This window comes from Anopheles arabiensis, chromosome 2, assembly GCF_016920715.1.
Source record: "Anopheles arabiensis isolate DONGOLA chromosome 2, AaraD3, whole genome shotgun sequence".
Classification (NCBI taxonomy): Eukaryota; Metazoa; Arthropoda; class Insecta; order Diptera; family Culicidae; genus Anopheles; species Anopheles arabiensis.
This window is the reverse complement of record NC_053517.1, coordinates 94,143,453-94,166,589: the sequence shown is the minus strand read 5'-3', so window position 1 is coordinate 94,166,589 and position 23,137 is coordinate 94,143,453. Positions and strand designations below refer to the sequence as shown.

Genomic DNA, 23,137 nt, shown 5'->3' with positions numbered 1-23,137 from the left:
AATTTTAACAGGTCATCCGATAAAATCGCATGCGAAAAAGCGTTGCCACGATCCTTATACGAGGATTCGGAGATATGCGGTTTTCTAAATTTGACAGTTCCTTCAGCAAATTGTACTGATTTGACTCGTCAATTGTCAATTGCCAAATAGTTTTCGTGTTGATTGAATGTTAAAAACCATTTCAAAAAGTTTAAAACTGTTAAATTCAGTTAGAATCATATCAAATTATTAATTAAGTGTCTATAACCACTATAGTATTTTGCAGCCGTTTTGGGTCCCCATTAACCGTGTATCTCGGGGACCACCTGTATCCGTGGTTGCGTTGGTCGCGAAAATATCATGCATTGGTCACATCAACCGTTTTGAGTATCACCTCTGATTATCACAATAGAATATGTGACGCTGGCATAGATTTTGTTTCAGTCAGATTGTATTATGACACTGACAGTGACATTTTGTAGCACTGATAATAACGATAATCTAACTGTAGTTCCTATTTTGTGCAGTTTTAAAGAATGAACGATGCCTTTATTTTGATACGCACTGTATGTGGAACGGTTTTTACCGGCCACAGTGTATTATGGACATTTGCTTGCCCATAGTTTGCCGGTAGCAACGCCGCTAAAGGCTACGTTTACACCAGGCGCAAAAATTAAATGTGCATTTGCACCAGAAGAATAATTTCGGGAACGTTTTGTGTTTCCCGATTTGCTTTTGAATGAATTTTTAGCTTTGATTGGACCAAAAGTAAAAAAATTAAATTATTTCTACTTTAGTGTGATGTTACAGTACGTTTTAGAATTTCGTACATTGTATTAATACCAAAAAACGTTCCTTGTAAGCCAAAATACATTCGGGTTAACTTTCTTTAACTCAAAAACGTTCTCGAAATCACAATTAATTTATGCTGCTTGTAGACATATCCCTATTCAAATCCCATCATCATATGCCTTTCGTAGCTCTAATTTCGAATGTGATATTAGCAATCTAAATAGTGGAAAACGATTGTTGTTCCTTTAGCTTCGTTCCTTTATTAACAGCAACGTAGCACTCTTCTATCTCACTGCATCATTTACTGGGGTTAAACATAGTTCCCTAGTACTTAATGTTCATGTATCAATATCGTACATGTCTTTGATGTCTACACTCTGTAAATATTCTCATATATCTACACATTTATTATGCGTGGCCATAAACTATTTGCCAAACCGAAACGTTTTTCTGTTGGTCTACAAAGCGAGTCAGTAGTGAAACTCGTCATGTGATTCGATTTTGCACAGATTCTACACAAAAATTATTCGTTCGACTGTTTGCACCAATAATCGAAAAGGATTATTAATCCTACACTTTAAAATAGAGAAGTGAATAGAAATTCTACTCTAGAAGCTTCTTCAAAAACTAAGCTAACACTACTCATATAACACTCAAATGTCTGTGTGTTAAATCTTCCAAAATTATATGCTAAACTCAAAAAAATCTATTCTTCTAATCGCTTACATGCTTAAAATGATATTCTACATATCGCTTCCGGAGGAGTGAAACGCAGCATGAAAAATGAACTTCAATTATGGTTAAAAACAAAGCAAACTGTACGCGCAAATGGAAAACTGAAATCAAATTATAGGTATAAAGCTACAGTATAGCCGCTCAACTTGGCCTATATAAAACTTAACGCCTAACGCAAAACATTTGGTAGTGTTTGCCCTGCCCTCGCTACATCGTGAGACTGTGCATATCCGAGTGGATTTCTCCGATCTTCTTCATCTTCAGCAAATCGTTCAGCAGCATATGGATGGTTTGCTTCGTTTTCGGGTAGTTCTTGGCGGTGGGCGATTCCAGCAGGTCCGCCTTTTCATCGTACGCTTCCAATCCTGCAACCGAAATAAACACCATTATTTACATGTGTCCTTTCTTTTCCCTTAATATCCTTTACTTACCGATAATCTGCGCCTCGATCGCTTGCAGCCGTCCCATCGCGTCGTTCTGCAGCTTCTGAATGTGATCCAGCAGAATCGTCTGACACTCGGCCGGATCGATCGGTGCCTCCGGAACCGGTATCTGTGGCAACTGTTGCTGCTGCTGCTGCGTCGCACCATCCCCTTGCAGTGGTTTATCAGCACCACCTCCCACCGAGCTGCTGCTACAGCCATCGCCACGCGGCGGACTCTTTTCCCACTTTTTCGACCACAGGTACATCTTCGGGTGGTCCTTCTTCTCCGCAATGTTAATCTTCATCTGCAGGCTGTGCATGAAGCGCTTCAGCTCGAGCAGATTGCCCGTCAGCGTGTGCGAGTTCTTCAGTATGTCGAAGCGCTGCGCGTGCCGCGAGTTGGTCACGTGGTACTTCGCCACCGGTAGCTTGCCCTCGTACAGCCAGTCCTGATCGTGCGCGTACCGCTTCGACGCCCGTCCCCGGTACGGGTACCGGCAGATGCTGCACACGTACGTGTCCGGCACCTCGCTGCTGTGCCGGATGTTCTGGCAGAACGCGTGCTGCCAGCACAGACACATCTCGCACTGCACCATCAGCCCGTCCTCCTCCGTCACCTTGCACAGGCAGTTGATGATTTCCTCCTTGCGCATACGCACAATCTTGATCACCTCACCGTTCTCGTCCACCAGCCCAGCGCCGGCACCGCTCGCTCCCGCCACACTGGCATTGATCGACTCGTCGTAAATGCCCCCGATCGTTTCGTTCTGAAACCCGCCGCTCCCGTACGCAAACGACCCCGCCAGCGCGGTGTCGTTCGGGCGCAACAGGGCCGGTGCGGATCGGTTCGCTGCCGGGCGGCGCGATGGTTTCGGGCGCTTGGATTTCTTCGACCCGCCGGACACTTTCTTCTTCGTTACCAGCCCATGGCGTACCACCTTTTTTACTCCTTCGCCCGCTGCTTTCTTCTGCGAGAAAAGCTTAATTTTCGGAACCTTGCTCGAGCCCTTCGACTTGCTGGATGAGGCTGGGGTGGAGGCGGTCACGGTGCTGCTACCGTCCGCCGATGATTCCTCCGCGAGCGACGCTTCGGTGTCCATTGCCATTAGAGACGCGTCCGATTCGGGCGCCTTCTCCCCTTCCTGCTTTATCTCCCGCGGCGGCTTTAGTGCTTCCTCCACTTTGCCGTCGGACATCACCACCGTACTCTCTACCCACATTTCCGCCGGTAGCAGTTCCTCCTCTTCCCTCGCTTCCTCCCTAACCGGTGTGGACTGGGCGGTGGAAGCTTTCGGTGTTGCGCCGGCGGCCGCCGTCTGCGATTTGCGGCTAACCGGTTTCGGCGTTTCCAGCAGCTCGATCGGTGTCCTTAAGGCCGCCAGATCCTGCATATTGGGAATGTCACCGAGCCCCTTCGCCAGCTCCTTGTGGTAGTGTTTGATGTGTATCTGCAGATGGTTCTCCTTCCGGAACGTCTTCAAACAGTCCTCCTCGGGGCACTGGAACAAATTGTCTATGATCTTCACCTTCACCGCGCCAATGTTCACCTCCGTGTTGAGCAGCACCGGTTCGGTGGCCGGCTTCGGCAGGAAGCTATCGCGGTACTCCTGCGTGTAGTGGCAGAAGCCGAGCTGCTTCGCCCGCTTCACGTGCAGCCCGAAGTCGTACCGGTTCGGGTCGTACTCTTCGCCTATTTCGGCCAGGTACGCTTTTACCTCCTGCCGTGAGCGCAGCACCTTCCCACTGGGGCTGATCAGCAGTATGTCCATCTTGCCGTACGTCGTGATCCGCTGAAAGATGTGCTTGACCCACCCCTCCGGCATGCGCCAGTCGGGCACGATCACGGTGTACACCCGGCCGCCCGGCAGGTCCACCTCGGACGACTCCCCGACCGGATAGTCGTTCATCCAGTGGCAGCACCACTCCCCGTTCTGCGGTATTTCCGGCAGCTCGCTCAACTTCACCACCTGCGGTATGCGCAGCTGATTCAGCGAAACCAGTGACTCCACCGCCGCCTCACCACCTTCCCCATGCTCCAGCGGTTCCGTCTTAACCGTCGCACCGACATCCGTCGCCGCGCCGACCACCTCCCGCTCCGGGCCATCGCCCTTCGCATCCTCGGACCGCTTAATGCGGCTAATGTGCGTCGATTTGCAAATCTTAGCAAACCCGTCGTCAAACACCACCTCGTACATCTGGTTCTCCAACACGCTCTTGATCGTGGCCTTAAACTTGCGCGAATCGCTCCACCGGGCAAACACCTTCTCGCCCACGCTGTAGATCGCGTTCGAGATCGGCCGCAGCCGCACACTGTCCATCGGGATCCACTCCTCCTGCGTGGTCGACTTCAGCTTGTCCGTCTTGTCGAACTGCACCAGCACCTCGCGCTCCTCCGTGTCCACCTCCACCACCTTGGCCGCGTGCCAGGTGCCGCTGAAATCTTGCGCCTCGATCTTGCTGCCGGGCGTGAAGTCGATCGGCTTTTCCGGCGCACCACCGGTTTCCGGCTCATCCGGAACGACCGGTTCTTCCTTTGTCGTGCTCGCGGTGCTCGCCGGTTTCGCTTCCCCGCCGGCACCCTTTTTCGGCGTTTGCTTTCGGCCCGGCGTGGATGATGCAACCGGTTCGGCAGTGCGTGCTTGTTTGGCCGGCGTTTTCGTCGCCTTTTTGCTGCTGCTCGGGCGCTTCGACGGGGCGGCCGCTTTCGGCTTGCTTCGGTCCGGCGTGGCCATTCCTTTTGGCGCTTGCTCCGACTTCAGCAGTGCGGTCACCTTTGCGTCCTCCTTCACCACAATATCCCCGTCCATATCGCCGACCTCGTGCGGCACTTCGCCCTCCTCCGTTTCTTCCACCTTCGTGCCTTTTGCGTCATCTTTGCCCTTTGGTACGGGCTTTTGTGGGCTCTTGGTGCTACTACCCGCTTCCCCGGGCGGTTTCGTAACCGTCCAGGGGAACACGGTCGGCACTACGCCCAGCTTCAGCACGTACTTCTTGCCCTTAAACTCCTGGAAATCGGCCCGCCGGAAATGGCGGCTGCACACGTTCGACGCTTTCGTGGCGAAGTAATCGTCCGGCAGGTGGCACGCCACGATCCAGAGCCGCTTCATCTCGTCCAGGTACGGTATCTTGTGGTACGTGACGCCACGGTCTTCCGGGCGTGCCGAGGACGACGGGCACTCCGGTACGATGCACTTGCGGATACCCATCGCGGACGGGCGGGTCGGGGGAAGGTTTTATGTTTTTCCCGTTCCGCTCGCTTTGCACATTAGAAACGGTGCGTTTTCACGGCACTCCTGCAACGGGGAATAATCGAGAAATTGGAAAAAGTAATTTGTTCACTCGCAGCAAATGAATAACACCACGTCTGTTTCTTCTACTTCTTTGTTGTGTGGTGATTATTTTTCACTGCGTCGTTTTTTGACAGCTAGTGATGGGCGAGGTTGGCTCATGACGGCTGGGCGCCATATTGAATTGCAGTGCGACATTCCATGAGATGGTTTTATACCAGATTATTCAAAACGGACGTTAAGTTTTAGTTTTGTTTTTTTTCGTCATAAATAATGTTTTTGCTGTATACATTGCAGAGTAGTTTTTACAACAACAACAAAAATATATCATTGAATGATCTGGACGGGATGGACAAAAGCATAATTTATTTATCTATTCATTTGATTACAGCAATTTGTAGTTCTAGTTCACTGTTCACCTTTGTCAAATGCCTCCAGATTAGGTGATAACTATGTCAGGTGGCAAGAAAACGTGGAATTAATCAGTCGGCAGTGCTAAGCCATGAGAGAGAGAGAGAGTGTGTGTGTGTTGATCTTGTGGAGAGAAATTTAGAAATACAAAAATATATTTACTTTCCATCATATTCTTAAGTTCAGGGACGCCACAATCGAAATTGTTCCAAAATGACATAAAAATTACATTGCTGGTAAGGTAATAGGAAGATCACGAGAATCTCCCAAAGAAGCTTATGGCCATTACCGTTGCACGCAGATTATATATTACATGATCTTCCTGCTCGAAATGCTACTGGACAACGTAAAGCAAAGTCGGGACAGGGTCATAAAACCCCAAATGCCATTGAGCGTAACTTGCCAATTGTGCCAAAAGTTTAGACACAAACGGGAGAGAAGGAGAGAGAAAGGAGAAAACCCCAATACCCCAAAACCTTTCATTCCTGGCCCGCGCCGCCATAAAATCTATGTCCCGAACAGATTCGGGAATTTGGTCCAATTTAGTTTTTTGTTTTTGTGTTTTCGGGAGCTTTCGATGCATCACGAAATTTGCCACCGACCGATTAGCGAAACCGGCCTTCACCGTGAAGGGAAGACCAACACACCCGGGGAGGGCAGCTCGGTATGAACTATCGCGCTGCATTATAATTCGGAATCGGAGCACGGGGAAGGAACGTGCCGAAGTCGTACAGGCGCGCGCGCCCGCACGCATAGTCCGACCATCCACAGTTATGCAACTCCAGTTTACCGATTTACATAAATCATCACCTCGTCTCCCCCCCCTGGACGGATGTTGACCAAAGGGGGTAAAGGAAGGTTAGGGATTTACTTTGTCTGCGCGAGGACGATCGGCGTTGGGCCGCCCTCGAGGTAAGCGAAAGCTGACCGACAGAAGGGCAATGGAAGTAATATTTATTCGAATACTCACACACAGGCCAGCCTAAGCCAAGTTTGGGGACGTGATGGAGCGGCAAACACGCACCCACCATGGGTCGGGCGGAATTTGATGCATTGCAGTGCGTTTGGCCGATGCAGCGCCACAGCCGTCGACGCACGCTGCATGCAATATCAGCACGATCGGAAGGGACAGGTTTCGAGACGGTTCGCGATGACTAGTTGTCCAACGAGGCAACAAAAATCCGCAATCCCTAAACGGGGAGGATATGATTAGAAGGCAAGGGTTCGTGACTGGCGCTGCACTCAATATGCAAAAACGGAGGGGGTCGTAGCCGGCACTAATTGATCATTGTCTGATGCCTCTTGCCTTGACACAGAATGTCTTCTAGGGTTCGAGACGTCGGCGGTGGCAGATGAGCACGTCCAGAAATTGGTGGAAATCTTCAGCTCCCTCTCTCCTTCTGATTCTGTGTTATATTGACCTACATGATGTAACCTGTCTGCATCGGTCGCAGCATGAACAGGTTCCTTCCCGCAAAAGCTTCCCGCAATGATACGCCACAAACACATGCATTACAGCAACAGACAGAAGATCTTCAATGGCGACAAAGGCGACCGATTACAAAATGCTTCCTGTTTGCCAGTTCCTCACACTTAAAGGCCACCCGCCCGCTTATCGGTCCGATCCGACTACTCTATTGAGTGTGTGTGTGTGTGTGTGTGTGTGTGTGTGTGTGTGGGCCGGTAAGGCACGTTCCAAAAGATGATCGTACGTAAAACCGGGTATCGACCAACGATTCCACTGGGAGTGTGTCAGGTGGATGTAGCAAAAGACCACCAGCACCAACTCCACCCGCGGCTTCCGTTTTCCAATGCTGCGAAACAACTGAGAGAGAGAGAGAGAGAGAGAGAGGGAGAGAAAATAACGCATTATCAATGCGGAAACGTGATCTTCTCCGGCATGAAGGCATGAGGTGTTATTAAATACGCCCGAACGGGGAGGAAACCGATCGGTATCGATCCCCGATTGAGGTGGACAGGTTTTTGGGCGGCCACCTCTGTCCCGACATGCGGGAAGATGTTTCTGTATCGACCTACCAAACAACCTTCCTTCCTTCGAGCCGATCCTTCCTTTGGAAGGAGGACCAGACAACACCAAACGGCTGGCTGGCAAGATTTGCATGAAATACAGCCGTGTAATAATGGCGTTGTTTAATATTCATATACAATACACACCAATACACGCTTTACGCGGGCCGGTAAGACTGAGGAATGGGGAGACTTTAACTTTCTTTCTTCGCAAAGAACGTCTGCAATGAGGCCGGTTCGACCGATGCCGGACACCGAATGCTGGAATGCTGGAATGGTGGAGAAAACATCCAAATACAGAGAAACATTTTTATATCCATTGTGCGGACAGGGGGGAAAATGGTAACAAATTTCATATTCAGTTTATTTTTAAGTCGAGCTAAAAGAAATCGATCGTTTGGGACGAGCAGATGAAGATAGGGAACCAATTTGATTGTTTTTTTTTATGAATTTTTTTCAAAGTTGTATAATCATTTTTAATAGTTTCTTTTTCTGCTCTTTGTGATGCTGATAGCTTATTACAATTGATTTGGTATCGAAATTTCGCCTTTGTTTTCATTCAAAAATTACTCTTTCTTCTGTGTCATCTTCTTATTTATCTGATTCTTTTTATTGTTCTTTTCTTATGTTATAGGGTCGTCCTTGTTGTTGTCTTTCAATACTTGTATACATTTTGTTATATTGTATTGATATTTCCAATAAAAAAATTGTTATGTGTTTTGATTAATTGTTATACACGGATATGGATTGTTTAATTCTGTTTTTTTTTTTGTTAGTACAGTTCTGTACTTGTTTTGTGTTATGTTATATTATTTCATAATATTACCATTTTCTCAATCGTTTTCTTTTGTATTTTTATTATATATATTTATCTTTTCCCTTATTTATTTATTTTTATTGGATCGTCGTTGTAGTTATCTTTCAATATCTTTGCAATTAACAACCAGTTTTCTTTAATTTTAGTTTCTACTTTTTCTGATGTTTCATTTTTTATAGTGTTGATGTTTACCATAACAACATTCATATTACTATTGTTTCATTTTGTACAACATCATTTCAGTTCTAGAGTGCTTTACTTCTTTAATTTTCTTTGTTTTATTACACAGCATTTCGGGTTCGGGTTTTTGCTTGTTTTCATTAAATTTTTCTCTTATTGGCATTTTTATTGTCCTTATTTTCTAATCGTGATACGGATCTATTTTGATTCTAATGTTTTCCTTTTTTTTTGGTTTTATAAAATTTGTTGATTCAATCTATAATATTTTTATTTTTATCAGCAGCCTTACTGCTTGTTTTTTTTCTTATTGCTTTTCATACTTCTGTTTTTATATATTTTTTTGTAATGTGTTTTAATTATTGTTATATTTTCTTGATCAGATCTTTATACATATGTTATAGATGTTATATCGCTTAACATTTTAAGATTTGAGTACGTCTAATCTCAAAGATTAAATTAAATTCATTGGTTCATTATAAACTATTTTCTTATTTATTCAAATATTTTAAAACTTTGAAAGATAAGATCCGTGATGATAACATTTAAGTAGTAATCGAGTATTATTATTAATTTCTTCTGGTAGAAACATCCAAACTCAAGCATGGCTTAGTACTTCAATATTTTCCAGATAATTTCACCCAGCAGAAAAAAAAACAATCAGAAGACAGCAATAAATGACATACAAATGCAATAATCTTCAATCATAAGTGAAAAGTTAATTAACAAAAAGTGAAACCGAAAACGTTGCGAATACAGCCAAAATCTACATGCAAATAGTAACTTTTGCATTAAAAACAACAACACCCCCTCCCGTTCCGTTTTTTATGACACCACCGCCCCTGGGTGCTTAAATTGGAAACACTCGCTCCCGCAAGAAGGTGGAAAATTGCACGGTCGCACTTCATTACGCGCCGCGGCGCAAGTGTTTGCGCACCTTGTTTACGGGCACCGGCCCGCACGATCAGGGTATCGAACGCCCCTTCCCTGTGGGCCCCCAAGGATCAGGTCAGGTGGGACGGAGGGAGGCCGCGAATATTTGGCGATACCGTAACGTCCACAAACACACACACTCACACACGGCTCGATGACACAGTGTGCAAGACGCCGAGTGGTGTGATTTAAATATTTGTATCCACTTTCTCCCGAGCGCCGAAGACGAAGACGGGCGCGCGCGCTGGGCGTTTCGTTCCTTCGTTGATGCTTTTAAATGATAATGCCGAGTGTACGGTTGCAGCGAGGATGTGTCTCTTGTCTGTTGATGGTCTTTTTTTGTTGTGTGCAAATTTCAATTTCATCTCTTTCTCTCCTCCACGCCAGTTTGGTTGGCAATATATTCGTTACAGCGTCGTCAGGATGTCATGGGAAAATCCATTAAAAAACAAAACCAAAAAAAGGCAGTGCAGACGGCTTATCGATAGTGAAATGAACTTTTGGACGCGCTTCCGGTTACGGGGAGTCTGGAGTCGATGCAACCGCACAGCCCGCTGGCCCAAGCCCAATCTTGTTATCCTTGCAATTATCTACCCGGCATCGAGGGTATGTTGCCGTCATTAATTCACACCTCGTGACCGGCAGCGAGAGCAGGGGAGGGCGGAATGGAAAGACGCCGTAGACGACGCCCGATGATGTCAGATTGATGGACTGCGCCCAGCGACAAAAGCAGATCACACTCGTGTTTTTTGGTTTCTTCCTTCTCGTCGTCGTCGTCTGCTTCACGCCGACTTCGTCTCAGACAGCGTTACACAATGTGTGCCGAAGGGGCGCTTTCTTTTCCCCTTTTTTCCCGTTTGCTACACTTTTCTTCTCGCAGCTTCTCTCTCCGGCAACAGCATGGATAGAACACACAAACCTTAATTCTTCCAGCCAACCCTTTCAGATGGATGGATGGATTGATGGAAAGTGAAATCTTCTTCAACTGAATGACAAGAATCTCAACAGCAAAGCGTGGGATCGAGCGTGTTCTCCTTCAAGGTAATCCGTCAATCCAGAGGGAGAGATGCTCGTGCCCCGAGGAAATGGAAACAGGTTAGCAGGACCCCGGAGATGGATTGCGTCAACGTGTTCAGGTCGTGTAACAATGTGGGAAGGCAACGCATCGCCCCGCAGCCCATTGTTGTTGATCGAAGGTCAAATACGATCCGTAAAAAGATGATGGTGATCGTTCTGATATGGTGTAGTGCGGGAAGAAGCGCTTTTCCTGGAGATTTCCTGCATTGCGTGTCGTGTCGGCGTGCTGTAGAATAGGAACTGGAGAAGGCAGCAGGGTTTGAAGGGTGTCGCTCCAAAAGGGTTCTCGTTACGATGGCAATTGTTCAGCGTTGGAGGTTGAAGCGTGTCACTTGACGTATGGGTTTGCTATAGAGTTTCTAGACTAATGCAGCTTAGGAGGGCAAAGCCTTGAAAAATGAGGAATCATTCTAAACCGATGTGTTGTTGCTGATTGGTGAGCATTTAAACATAAAATGGTGTTCTTTTTAAACAAATAGGACGTTGTAATTCAACATGAAAGTATATCAACAATTCACTTGCCTACAGTAATTGCCAACAATGACTAGAACTTGCCTTGAATAATCCTGTTTTAAGTTTCTACAATTTGTGAAGATTACACTCAAAGTTGACGGACGTTTTATTACTAAATAGATAAGAAAATCTTACGCCATTCATTTATCTATTGAAATTCGAGAATTTTTCCTATATTTAATGACAGATTAGTACTATCACGTTGATTATCTTTTGTGTATTTTTGATTTTGATTGTTCCACAGACTCACATTGTAAATAAAACTATATTATACTTCACGCTCCATTATTTTAAACATAAAAAAATATGAACATAAATAAAATAAAATATATTATTTTTATTGATTTCGGACATTCAACATGTTTTTATAGATTTTTTTCATATCCAGTTCCTGACAATGCCGATTTCTTATTGTACATGATATCAATGGTGTACTAGAATAAATTAAAAATATGTATGACCCCTAGTAGACCCTGATGTCACGATAAATAAATATTGTCTGTCGGACACTTCACCACCGAAGTCATTCTTAGCAATTTTGTTTCAAACGACTCCAAAGAAATATCGTATGTTATTCCTACAAAGCTGGTCCAGATGCATTGAAGTACGTCGGAATCCATTGGAGAGGTAGTTATAAAGGCGAGAACACCAGTTTTATATCATACTGTGCTGTGATTTTCAATCAAATATTTATTTCATTCTGTCCGGTTCGCGAAGAAAATTGTTTGAAATTGTTTCCGTCTTTCCGTCGGTCTGAGAGGACTCCTTCACTCAGAGTTGTGTGTTCGGACCATAGATAAAAACTAGCAAAGTGTAGTGTTTATGTGAAAGTGGAGATTATAAACGAAGTTTTGAAGCTGTCCAGAAGTCAGATCAAAACGTCCGTAATTTGAAACATGAGCTTGAAACTGTCCGGAATATGAATCAAAATATCGTTGCATTTTTATGAATTTTTGTAATGTTTCTAGAAAAAGCTGTGGAAATCTTTATTTTTCCAACACTTTAGAAAGCTTGCTGAAGTGAGTTGTGCAGAGGTATGATTGATTAAATTTGAATAAGTAAGAAAATGTTATATACCTTAAGTATCCGTAATGCGAAGCAAAACGATATTTATCAAATGTTTGTTTGTAAGCTATTACAATCATGTTTCAACAACCGAAAAGCTCACTCAAACATTTGAAATTTGACTATCCACAGTTTTGATTAATTTTTTTTGCTAATGACGTCACCAATGATATCCACAATTAGTTTCAATTTATTTGATAAATTGGTATGCTACTAATTTTATCAAATAATATTTTAAAAACCTTATTTAAACACTTATTTAGAGGAAAGTAAATAAGGTTCCTGCTCATTTTTATATATTCCTCTGACTGTGTTGCAAATATTTTTGATTGAATTGCACGGCTTTTAATGGCAAAACGTGAGATATAAAAAATTCGCATAATCCTTATATACAATATTCTCTGATATTTAACAAGTAAATTTCTTTTACTGTAAATACATTTTTATTTATTTTTTAACTAATCTAACCAACAATTTTACTACCACCATTCTGCTAACAATGTGTGCCAAACTACTCGCAGGATTCCCCAGCTATTAGCAGCTTTTACTTTCAACGGGACGGCCCACCGAATGGTTCATGGGTCGAGTGGTAGCAAATGTGTTAAATTGTGCCCGATAATTGAATGTGTAATAAAATGTGAAATCTCTTTTTTTACCCCATTTCGTAAGTACGCTACAGTCATGCAGTCGTGGCGTTGAATCAGCACAGTTATTTGCATCCTTGCGCGAGAAGCGCCAGTGAAACGAGATGTCATTTGTTTCCTGTTTTTTTGTGACGCGCGATGAGGGTAAAATTCGATTTCTTTCCCCATTCCAGGGTGTGTGTTGCTGTTTGAGGATGGAGAAACGCACGGTTCATTTGCTTATCAAATGATGCGTATGTGCGTGGTGTGTCTATGTGTGTTTTTGCCGTTGCTCCCGCGATGCTTCGAAGATGGATGCGTTCATCGATCGCTGGCATGCCAGCCAGCCGGCTGGGGCCAGATGAATTAATCGATGAATAAAAAAATATGATTCTATTAGTATGATTTTAAGCTGGAGCATAATCGATCACACGGCACACACGATCCACAGCAACAACAGCAAAAAAGGCTCCTAGGAAAGCCGGATCAAAACAACAGACCACGCGACCAGACCTGCTCATCTTCACTGCATTGTCTTTCGCGTTCGAAGTCCATCTTCACTTATTTCCCTCCCGGGGGCGATCGAACCACACTCGTCTGCGGGGGTCTCCGTCGTGGCTGTGTTCCGTCTTCGATCCTCCCTCCACGCGTGGAGCGAAGCAACCGCCTCGGAGGGGGAGGAGAGTGACCGAGGGCAAAGACGAGGGTTCGTCGTCTGGCACCGATAGCTCTTCTCTATAAATAAAGGTTTGTGGGGGAATTTCAGCTCAGTTGAAGCTGGATCGTGCAGCCAAGTGGAAGGTACGTTGTGCGTTGTGGAACAACGGAAGGTTTTTGTTGTTATCATTGAGTGTCGGCATTGTTTCAGCGTAGGAAGTGATTTCGTTAGCAAGCATTGTTTTGTTGAAATCTTTCAGTTTTATTTTGTGAAATTGTTCATTATTTATTTAAGCTAGTTAAAATTAGAAAGATAGTTAAAGTTACAGTGTGCGTGTGTTTTACTAGCTAGAATATCTCTTTTCTAACTCCACGTTTTTGTTCTCGTCGGCAGAAGGCAACCAAAAACACGCACACACATTTTACGATACCAAATCCACCAATCTCACCACTCACAACGAGTATGAAGCAGTTCGTGCTGATAGCGGTGGCCCTCGTCGGCCTGACCGCCGCCCAGTTCCCGAACGGACGCACCCTCGACGCACCGAATCCGGCCCTGTGCGCCAGCAGAATCATCCACGAGCGAGCACCGGACGGCAAAGGGTAAGGCACACGGCAAAAACAAGCAAGAACGAAAAGACAAAAGACTTCAATGCCGCGCGCGCAAAGCGTTCGGGAAGTGACAAGCGACGAACCCCTTAACCGCCGGTTTGCGGGAGAAAGCGTTGACTCCAACAGGATCTCGTTTGTTTCGGTTTTGGATTTGGCAGGCAATTTTTTTTTATTTTGCTCCATTGGCTTTGTTTTTCACCCGTAAGACAAAAACCGCCTTGTCCTGGGTCCGTGGTTGGCCACAAATTTCCTTCCACGGCTTGCGCAACTCTCGCGCTGATGTGGTAAGAGTGCGCGCGAGATGTTTGTTTTTTTTTTTTTGTTGCTACCATACCTCGGCTAGCTCGGTGAAAAGCGATCGAAATGGTAACAAACAACCACCACCACCACCTCCACCTGGCGTGAGAATTTCGTTACGATCATCAGCGCAGAATGGGAAGATGCGGCCTGGTTGGGGATGGGTTTTCCCGCAACCACAAGCACAAGCGGGAGCTTGCTTTAATTGCACGTTTTTCACGTCTTTAACCTCTCGGCGGGTGGTGGTTGTTTTCCCTTCCCCAATGAGATCGCTATCATTGTGGCTACACCAAATGTCACTGAATGGTTTACTGTGAGAACGTCTGTATCGGGCTGTTTGTTTTACGTAAACCACCCAACGCATGTTATCTTACATTATACCCGGGTTAAGCAGCAAAAACTGAACGCTTAGCTTGATAAAATGTGCTTTAAAAACACATTTTCTAACGCTTATTCATAAGCCTATCCCATCTTTACATCTTCTTTTCCTGCGACGTATCTTTCTCTCTCCGCATTCGGTTACGATGATGCCATACCCTTCCCCGAGTAGCGTTCTACGCGCTACTTTCTCTCGCCATGAACCCTAGAACCTGTGTGGCTAACAGAAGCTGTGGCTAGGGCGGACAGGGAAGTGGTCAAACAACCTACCGCACCTACCACCAGACAAGTTCAATGCCAGCGCCAATGCTGAAGGGAAGGAAATGGTAATGGGCACCCAGTTTCACCGTACCATAACAGCATGTTAAGTCATTTCAGACCCGATCGGCAGGATGCTATTAGGGAGGAGGGGGGGGGGAGTAAAGGGGCAGAAGGAAAGGTTGTTAAATAGGCATTTTAGAGGGTTGCGGTGGTTCTGAGCTAGTAATCCGTGGCAAAGGGAGTGGAAGGCATCCGCCGTTCGCTACGGGATAGGTTTATTGACACACGGTTGAAGTTGTTTGGTGGCGATTGTCTGGCTACGGAAGGAGAAGATTGATTGTGGGCAGATTTGAAAGGGTTGTGTTGTTGATGTGAAGTATATTTTTTTTTAAATGAAAATACCTAAGAATTTTGAACATTAAATGTTTGGTAAGAGGAAGGCTATCTGTTGGAAACATTTGTAAGGTTCCAACATCTGTCAGACCAGGCGATGTTTTGATCCGGTTTCAAAACATATAAAAAGGGAGAGGGATATTGTGTGTTTTATAGGATTTTTGCTTCATTTTTTTATGAATTGTAGTTTTGCATTTCTTTCATTTTCACTGGAATATTGAAAACAATGAAAATAATTGCCTTTTTATGTCGCTAGCAGCATTTTAAAGCAATATATTTCAATCCTGTTAAAGTTAATTGTTACTATGTGCATTCTTCACTTTTACTCTCTTGATTTGTTACGAAGGCTTTAAAATAATTAAATTGTTATTACGCAGCGATCTGGCACCAATTGAACAGGATATCGATCATGAAAAATGTATGGCATATGACGGATCTGAGATGTTCGTCAAATTGAAGCGATCAAATTCCATACAATTTTTCACATTCAATGTTTCGTTCGATTGGTGCCAGAGAATCGGATAAGCAGCTTAAATTCTAAACCAATATGTGTATATTTTTGGAAGTTTTAGTACTATTTTTTGGATTTGCCAATTGATTATTTTTTATTGTTTTGTCCTTTGGATATTTTTTGGAGTATATCCATTACTAGTCAATGTTGTTTTCTTCTTCTTCTTATTCGTCTTCTACTTCTTCTTCTTCATCTTCATCTTCTTCTTCATCTTCTTCTTCTTCTTATAGTCTTATAGATAGTCAACGAAGAAGAAAAAGAAGAAGAAGAAGAGGAAGAAGAAGAAGAAGAAGAAGAAGAACTTTACTTGGGTAAACTGGGAAGAACTAAAGAAGAAGAAGAAGAAGAAGAAGAAGAAGAAGAAGAAGAAGAAGAAGAAGAAGAATAACTTTACTTGGGTAAACTGGGCTAATACCAAGATCATCAGTCCGGAGGAAACAATGAATAAATCGTGAGACGATCCCAAACAATTACGGGATGCACCAAATATCACGATTCATTTGCTAAAAATTAAACTCTGTAAAATAGACTAGGTACATTCGAGACTTGAAATCAGGGCGGGCATGTTAGAACGAGTTAATCCTAAACCTTAATCGTTGTGTTAAATTTTCAGTGATTTCAAAGCATAACTTTATTCAATAGTAGCTTTTTAACTTCATAGGCAAGATAATTTTGCTTGATTAACTATAGAAAATGAAGTGAAAAACCAACAATTTATAGTTCACCCTTCGCTCGTACCTCAAACTCAATCCCTCCCCATACTCTTCACTCGAGCCAGCAACTATCATCCAAATAAAAAGGACCTTTAAATCAACCTGTCAAAGATACAATTACACTCCAAGCGATTGCATTCATCACGGTTCTTTCTCCTCAATAAAAAAAAACTCACAAACTCCACCATTCAATTTCACCTTCAGCCCCAAAACAGTAAATTTTATTGATCGATTTCCTTGCCTATTTATTTATTCCCCCCCTCTCCCTCTTTTTCCTTCCAGCTACTTCTTCTCGTGGCGCGATCCAACGCTCCGGGGCGTGGAGAAGGATTGGCTCGATGCGCGCAACTACTGCCGCCAGCGCTGCATGGACAGCGTGTCCGTCGAGACGAGCCCGGAAAATGAGTGGATCAAGCAGAGAATCGTCGAGGGCCGGGTAAGTGTAAACTGAGATTTGCAAAAAAAACCCTCCCCGGAAGAGTGTTGGCTAGTTGTTTTGTGTTGACGGCCTTGCGCGATCGAAACGAAACGCTTTTCCCGACCTGTCATCGATAAATCGCATTCAGACGGGTATTGTGTTTGATCGTCGTCGTGTGTGATCTACGGTTTACAAGTGCTGAACGTCAAGTGCGATCGGTTTTCACCGACACCGAGATCGCACTGGCACGATAACGCGGACCATTTTGCAGCATAGCTGTTGTTTGTGTTTTTACGATTGCATAATGCGGAAGCCCGAAGACGCTAACCGGTCGATTGGGTCGCTTTAGGACGGCATCTAGTAGTCGGTGTGCATCATTAGCATAGGCACGGGGAGGCGGGTTTTTGACCACCACCCAATATGAAGAACTCGTTTCGTTCGATTTGATAATACACAAACACAACCCATGTGCTACTCATTGTTTTCTCCCCTAATCTCTAGTCACTTTCCTATTATGTCACCGGTTTTTTTTTTTTTGGACGAAGCATTTGTGCGTCTTTATCACCCGATTGGACCGGAACAAAGGCCGACACAGAGAGAGAGAGAGAGAGCGCATGAGACGCCTTTGCCCTTGCTCCACGCATACTTTGATCAGCGGCAGCTCATCTGCATTCTGCATAGCGACCTAACGTTACCAACCCTTTGGCGATGATGATGATGATGTCACCACGGCCGGTATGTGGGCTGTTGCATCGACAATGTGTGCCACACACACACGCAGTGCATACAAACCGCCGCGTAAATTGTTATGCGGATGCGCGCACGTGTTAGCACGTGCGTTCGTTTGCGGAAGGTCGCGCGTTGGGCGTTAGCTTTCACTTTTCGTTTGCATTGGCGATCCTCGCAAACACACAAAACGGAACTGCTGCAGCAATGGGGCTGGGGATGCACCACGCAAGCAAGGATAATAAATTTAGTTGCCTTGTGCTAACGAGAAGTGAAGCCTGTTGCGATGCGAATTAATAAGGCAGGCGCAGTGAAAGCGCACGAAATGGCAAATCCAGACACGCCAAACCGCCTATAGGACTGTAATTTTTGACCTCATCATTATTATCATCACCACCACCAATTGGGGGAGGGTTGGGGTTGTTGATGGGGTATCGGGGGATGCACGGCGGTGGTGCTAGTGATCGAACGATGGTGGCCAAACTTTCCCTTAAACCGGTTCAACAGGCGGGGGAGCATGATTTTCGCTTTTGTTTCACTTCTTTTTTTCGAGATCACTGCAAATTCCAGACGACAAAATCCAATTCCTTCCGCACGGTGGGTGGGTGTGTTTGGGGGAAGGGGGGGGGGAGTGCTTAAATTATGACAAGTTGGAGTTGTATCGGCTCGCCTCGCCTTCGCCCCGTACTGAATATTCATCGGGCTGCTCCCCCCCCCCCCCCCCTCCGGCTGGAACTGGACAAACACTAATCGCTTATTCATGCTCGGGGACGTAATGGGACTTTCGTCTCGTTTTTTTGTGTGTGCTGTTTGTTTCGTAAACAGTTTTGTACAGAATCAGTCGATTGCTGTTTTCCGTATTTTTATTCCTGTTTCTGTCGGCTTTCATGCCGGTTTTCCCCATTTCTTTTGTTTAGTTTTTCACATTGTTTGAACATTTCAAACGGGTTGGTTTGACAAATTGTCTTTACAGGGTTTTCCAGGGGTTCTCATAGTTGTGGGACTCTTCCTTGGCTTTTTCTTATGGGAAGTTAACTTCATATGGTGGAAATTGGACTCTACGGCACCCTTTTTGGACGGCTTCTATTGAAAATTCCTGTTGGATTTGTCCAACAAGGGTGCTATAGAGTCCAATTCCCATTACATTAAGTTCATTTCACGTTAGAAAGAGTTCATTAGGTGTCCCACGGCTATAAAAACTCGTGGAAAACCCTGTATTGTATTTAAGAGAATAATGTTCTTTAATTTACCTCACATGATTATAAGCTATTTTTTAGGTTTGTGTGTGCGATGTTTGAAATTTACTGAAAATACACAACCTAAGCTTTCAATTCTCCGAAGAATTTTACGATTTTTTTGCAATTATGAAACGGATTGATAGCGTCATTGAAACAGAAATATACATTAAAAGCTTTATTTGTATATATAATTTGGCTTTTCGTATAAAAATAGTCAAAATAATTATACAGGTAAAACTCACTGGTAACAGTTTCTCCAAAAATCCATATGATCCGATGGACTAAAGGTGGTCCATCCGGCTGCTGTTCGGTCGGATTTGGTTCGATTTTGACGATGTGAACCACTTTCCCCAATAGCAAGGACATGAGATAATGTGTTACCAAATAAAGTCCAGTAAACCTGTTTGATAAGGCTCTGGCCTGATGGCCGCGAGAGTCTGATACCAGCGAATAAGTGAAGAATACAATAAACATTGAACAACGTATAATATCACGCAGTGTGTATAAAGGACAGCCAATTCAGTAATAATTAGTATAAAAAATCACGTTAAATATCAATATTCTAAACCTAATTTGCCTTCAAATTAACTACATACGAAGCTTGGAAATCTAATTTAGATTGAAATATTTAACTAGTTTTTGTTATTTCTCATAAAAAGGAACAAAATTCCAGTTTTTTTTTAATCGAAGTGCACGCTTGTGATTAAAAATTAAATAAATATCATGTTATACCAATCATTAAAATACTTTGAAGTACGATCAATCGATCCACTGCTCGCAACATTAAAATAATCAAATACAGCTCCATTGAAAACGAGTTAAAATTATCCCAACCAAATATGCCTCAAAACTGCAAGCTTTATAAATTGAATTTATGCTCATCGTTACATACACTCATACCGTGTGCTCGGTAGAAACCCCCCCCCCCCTCTCAGAAAACCCAGGAAGTGCGCGATCAGTACCACCCAAAAAGCCGTTTTTCACACGCTGCTCACACACTTGCCACACGCCGCCCAAAGTGTTCGCGCATCATCGTCTGTTTGTGCACTCACTGCGCTTCGTGACGTTGCGTACCGCGCGCCAGACCGGGCCGGCTGCAAAACAAACGCCCGAATGCGTAAATGCGTTTATTTATTCTTCCGACCGAAGCCATTTCCCCGTCCCGGTGCTATTTACCCATCCCCTTCTCCCTTTTCAAAAGTAAGGGAATTATTGTTTGATGAAAAAAAAAGATGGGAGTGGTGGCGATGGCACAATATCAATAAAACGCACATTCCACCCGGTGTGTAAGGCATCCAGCATCCAGGCCACTCCATCGTGGCGGAAACGACTTACACACACACACCTTCCCTCTTGCACTCGCGCGGTCTGCTGCGAGATGATGCTACGATGGATTGTGAAATCTTCACTGACTGACTGACCGATCGACCAACCGACCGACCGACCGACCGGCCACAACACCATGATGCAACAACCTCAATGAAGCCCCGGACTCGTGATGATAATGATGAGCTCATGAAAATCATGCTTTTCGTGAGCAGAAAGAAGGTGGAAAGAAGGTGTGTCCCGGCAATGTGCAAAGTGTCTGGTGCGTCGGGGGAAAACTTTCGTTTTCGTTTGGTCAGCGCCAAACACTCGTTACAAGGGAAGGAAGATGCTCCCGCTTAATGGTGACGCGTGTGAATGACGAATGTGTGTGCAGTTTTTTTTTCCCTCTCATATATAAGAACCTAATGTCTGCCCCGTTTCTTTGGCATTTCTTTAATGGCTTGATGATGATGATGGTACACGCGCACGCACGCCGCATGAAGAAGTGCAGTTTAATGAGAAGAGATTTGTGTGTGTCCACAAATTCGCAACAAGCGTTGGGTTAATTACAGCTCGTTGCACAAAACGGCGCGATGGCAGAGAGTGCAGGGCACACATAGGGCACTCGTTTTAACTCGAGCGCTAATCTGTGCACACGTGGTCTGTCCATACCACCACTGGAGAGGAGTGTTTTGGGTGGTTGTGGCGCAACGTGCAGCTGTCTCGAACAAGGAGGGTTAATTGTCTGCGGGTTTTTGTTTTGCGAAATCGCATAATACTTGTTATAGGCGTTGACCGTTCAAATGGAGACAAATTAAAGACATGAAGATGTAGCAGCTCTGGTCAGATAGCAGAGGATGTTGTTTGACATGGAACGTTAGGCATTGAGATCTTCATAGGCACGTCAGCTTAGTGTCTGTGACTAGGCAGATGATCCAAGTGCGTGTAAGAGATGACAAATCTTGATGATCTTTGATTAAAATAACAGCCGTTAGGAAGCTACTGGATTTCCCAAGGTTTTTATTACTATTTCGCAAACATGTGGGATGCTGTTCCTTAGGTCCTGATGGGCATGGGCTGTCAAGGTGACCTCTATGGTTTATGCCTGAATAGATGATTTAGCTTTTTGTAAGAGATGGAATATCTCCAAGACCCTTAGCTAAGATGACATACAGAATTTACACAAGAATTTGTTGAATATTTCGCTACTATTATTGAACGGAAATAAATTCACAAATTAGGCATTGTGTGCATGGGCTGTCATCTTAGCCTTTGTCTGGACAGATTGTCCCAGTCTGTGTAAGAGATGGCAAATCGCCAAGAGTTTTGTTTAAGAAGAGACCATTACCTTGTAATAGATACAGGATTGTTTGAAATTGTACCCTAGGTCCTCATGTCTATGTCTGAAGATATTAACAAAGTCTGTGTAAGAGATGGCACGAAATCTTCAAGATCTTTTAGGAATCCTCACAATTTATTGGCACAAGGATTTGTTTACCATTTCTCAAACATGTTTGAAATTGTCCCCTAGGTCCTCATGTCTATGTCTGAAGATATTAACGAAGTCTGTGTAAGAGATGGCAAATCTTAAAGATCTTTTTGGAATCCTCACGATCTAGCTATTTACTATAAATCTGGGTAAACCAAGAAAATCTTGCTCCAATCAAAACCAAGAAGCACCCAAGAATGCTTTTGTATAAACTCAAAGTTTTTAGTAAATTCATAGCTTTTTCGGAAGAACGTACTGAATGACAGTTCCACGAAACGAAGATATTAATGTTCTTTGGAATTGACCTTCTTCCGTTGAATGCTTCGCTCGCCCAGTGTCATTCTGATGACCTGCCCAAGTCTAATGCTTGACAAATCCTTATGTGCTGCAGAATCTGCAAAAGAAGAAACCCGTTTTTAACATTTTTATGTACTTCTTAGAAACCACAAAACCCCTCAAAACTAATCTTTTCTCTTCCACTGTCCACAACCCATCCCACAGCAAAAGTACATCTGGACCAGCGGACGGCTGTGCGACTTCAAGGGCTGCGACCGTCCCGATCTGCAGCCGACGAACATTAACGGTTGGTTCTGGACGGCCGAGCTGCAGAAGCTCGCCCCGACGACCGTGCGCAACCAGAACGACTGGTCCGAGGGTGGCGGCATCGGTAAGCCGCAGCCGGACAACCGCGAGCTGATCCAGGGCGGTGCCTCCGAGAACTGTTTGGCCATCCTGAACAACTTCTACGACGACGGTGTCCACTGGCACGACGTCGCCTGCCATCACGTGAAGCCGTGGGTGTGCGAGGAGAACGACGCCCTGCTGAAGTACGTCAAGTACAGCAACCCGAACCTGCGCATCTAAAGAGAGAGATATGTAGAGAGAGATAGAGAGAGTAACCCCAAGGGGGATGCATATAACCAACCAACTGACTGCTGCTGGTGATGCAACCCTTTTCTTATTTCCACTTGCGTTGGCGCATGGTTACACTGACATGATACATATTTATTTGAATTACCGTTTCGCGACGATCGACGACGACCAACGTCGATCGGCGACTGAGTGGTGACCGACACCTGCGAGGATGTAAGATGATTTGGGGGGAAGATTTTTATACAATCAAATCGATGTGACAAAACGTGAAGGAAGCAAAGGAAAGATATAAGTAATAAATTTTAATTAAGTACTACAATTCAAGCTGCGAGTGTGTCTGCCTGTTTTTTTTTTTTGCCTTCGGCTTTCGTCATCAACAGTGCCAGAGCAAACGATGGTACT

The 23,137-nt window shown here is 44.5% G+C and overlaps 2 protein-coding genes across 3 annotated transcripts; one reads left to right on the top strand and one right to left on the bottom strand.

Moving 5' to 3' along the window:
- Nucleotides 1-1,011: 1,011 nt before the first annotated feature.
- Nucleotides 1,012-5,313, bottom strand: LOC120895015. The gene is made up of 2 exons (XM_040297978.1): nucleotides 1,938-5,313; nucleotides 1,012-1,871 (listed from the first exon to the last, which is right to left on the bottom strand). Exons 1-2 carry the CDS (start codon nucleotides 5,134-5,136, stop codon nucleotides 1,714-1,716), a joined length of 3,357 nt encoding a protein of 1,118 aa, XP_040153912.1. The 5' UTR covers nucleotides 5,137-5,313; the 3' UTR covers nucleotides 1,012-1,713.
- An 8,239-nt stretch (nucleotides 5,314-13,552) lies between these two features.
- LOC120897574 lies at nucleotides 13,553-23,059 on the top strand. 2 transcript variants are annotated; one of them, XM_040302563.1, is made up of 4 exons: nucleotides 13,553-13,662; nucleotides 13,913-14,121; nucleotides 16,966-17,119; nucleotides 22,364-23,059. In XM_040302563.1, exons 2-4 carry the CDS (start codon nucleotides 13,982-13,984, stop codon nucleotides 22,724-22,726), a joined length of 657 nt encoding a protein of 218 aa, XP_040158497.1. In that variant the 5' UTR covers nucleotides 13,553-13,662; nucleotides 13,913-13,981; the 3' UTR covers nucleotides 22,727-23,059. The 2 variants fall into 2 exon arrangements, with proteins under 2 accessions (XP_040158497.1, XP_040158506.1); XM_040302572.1 differs by having other exon boundaries at nucleotides 13,643-13,662; nucleotides 13,916-14,121.
- The last annotated feature ends 78 nt before the right edge of the window (nucleotides 23,060-23,137 follow it).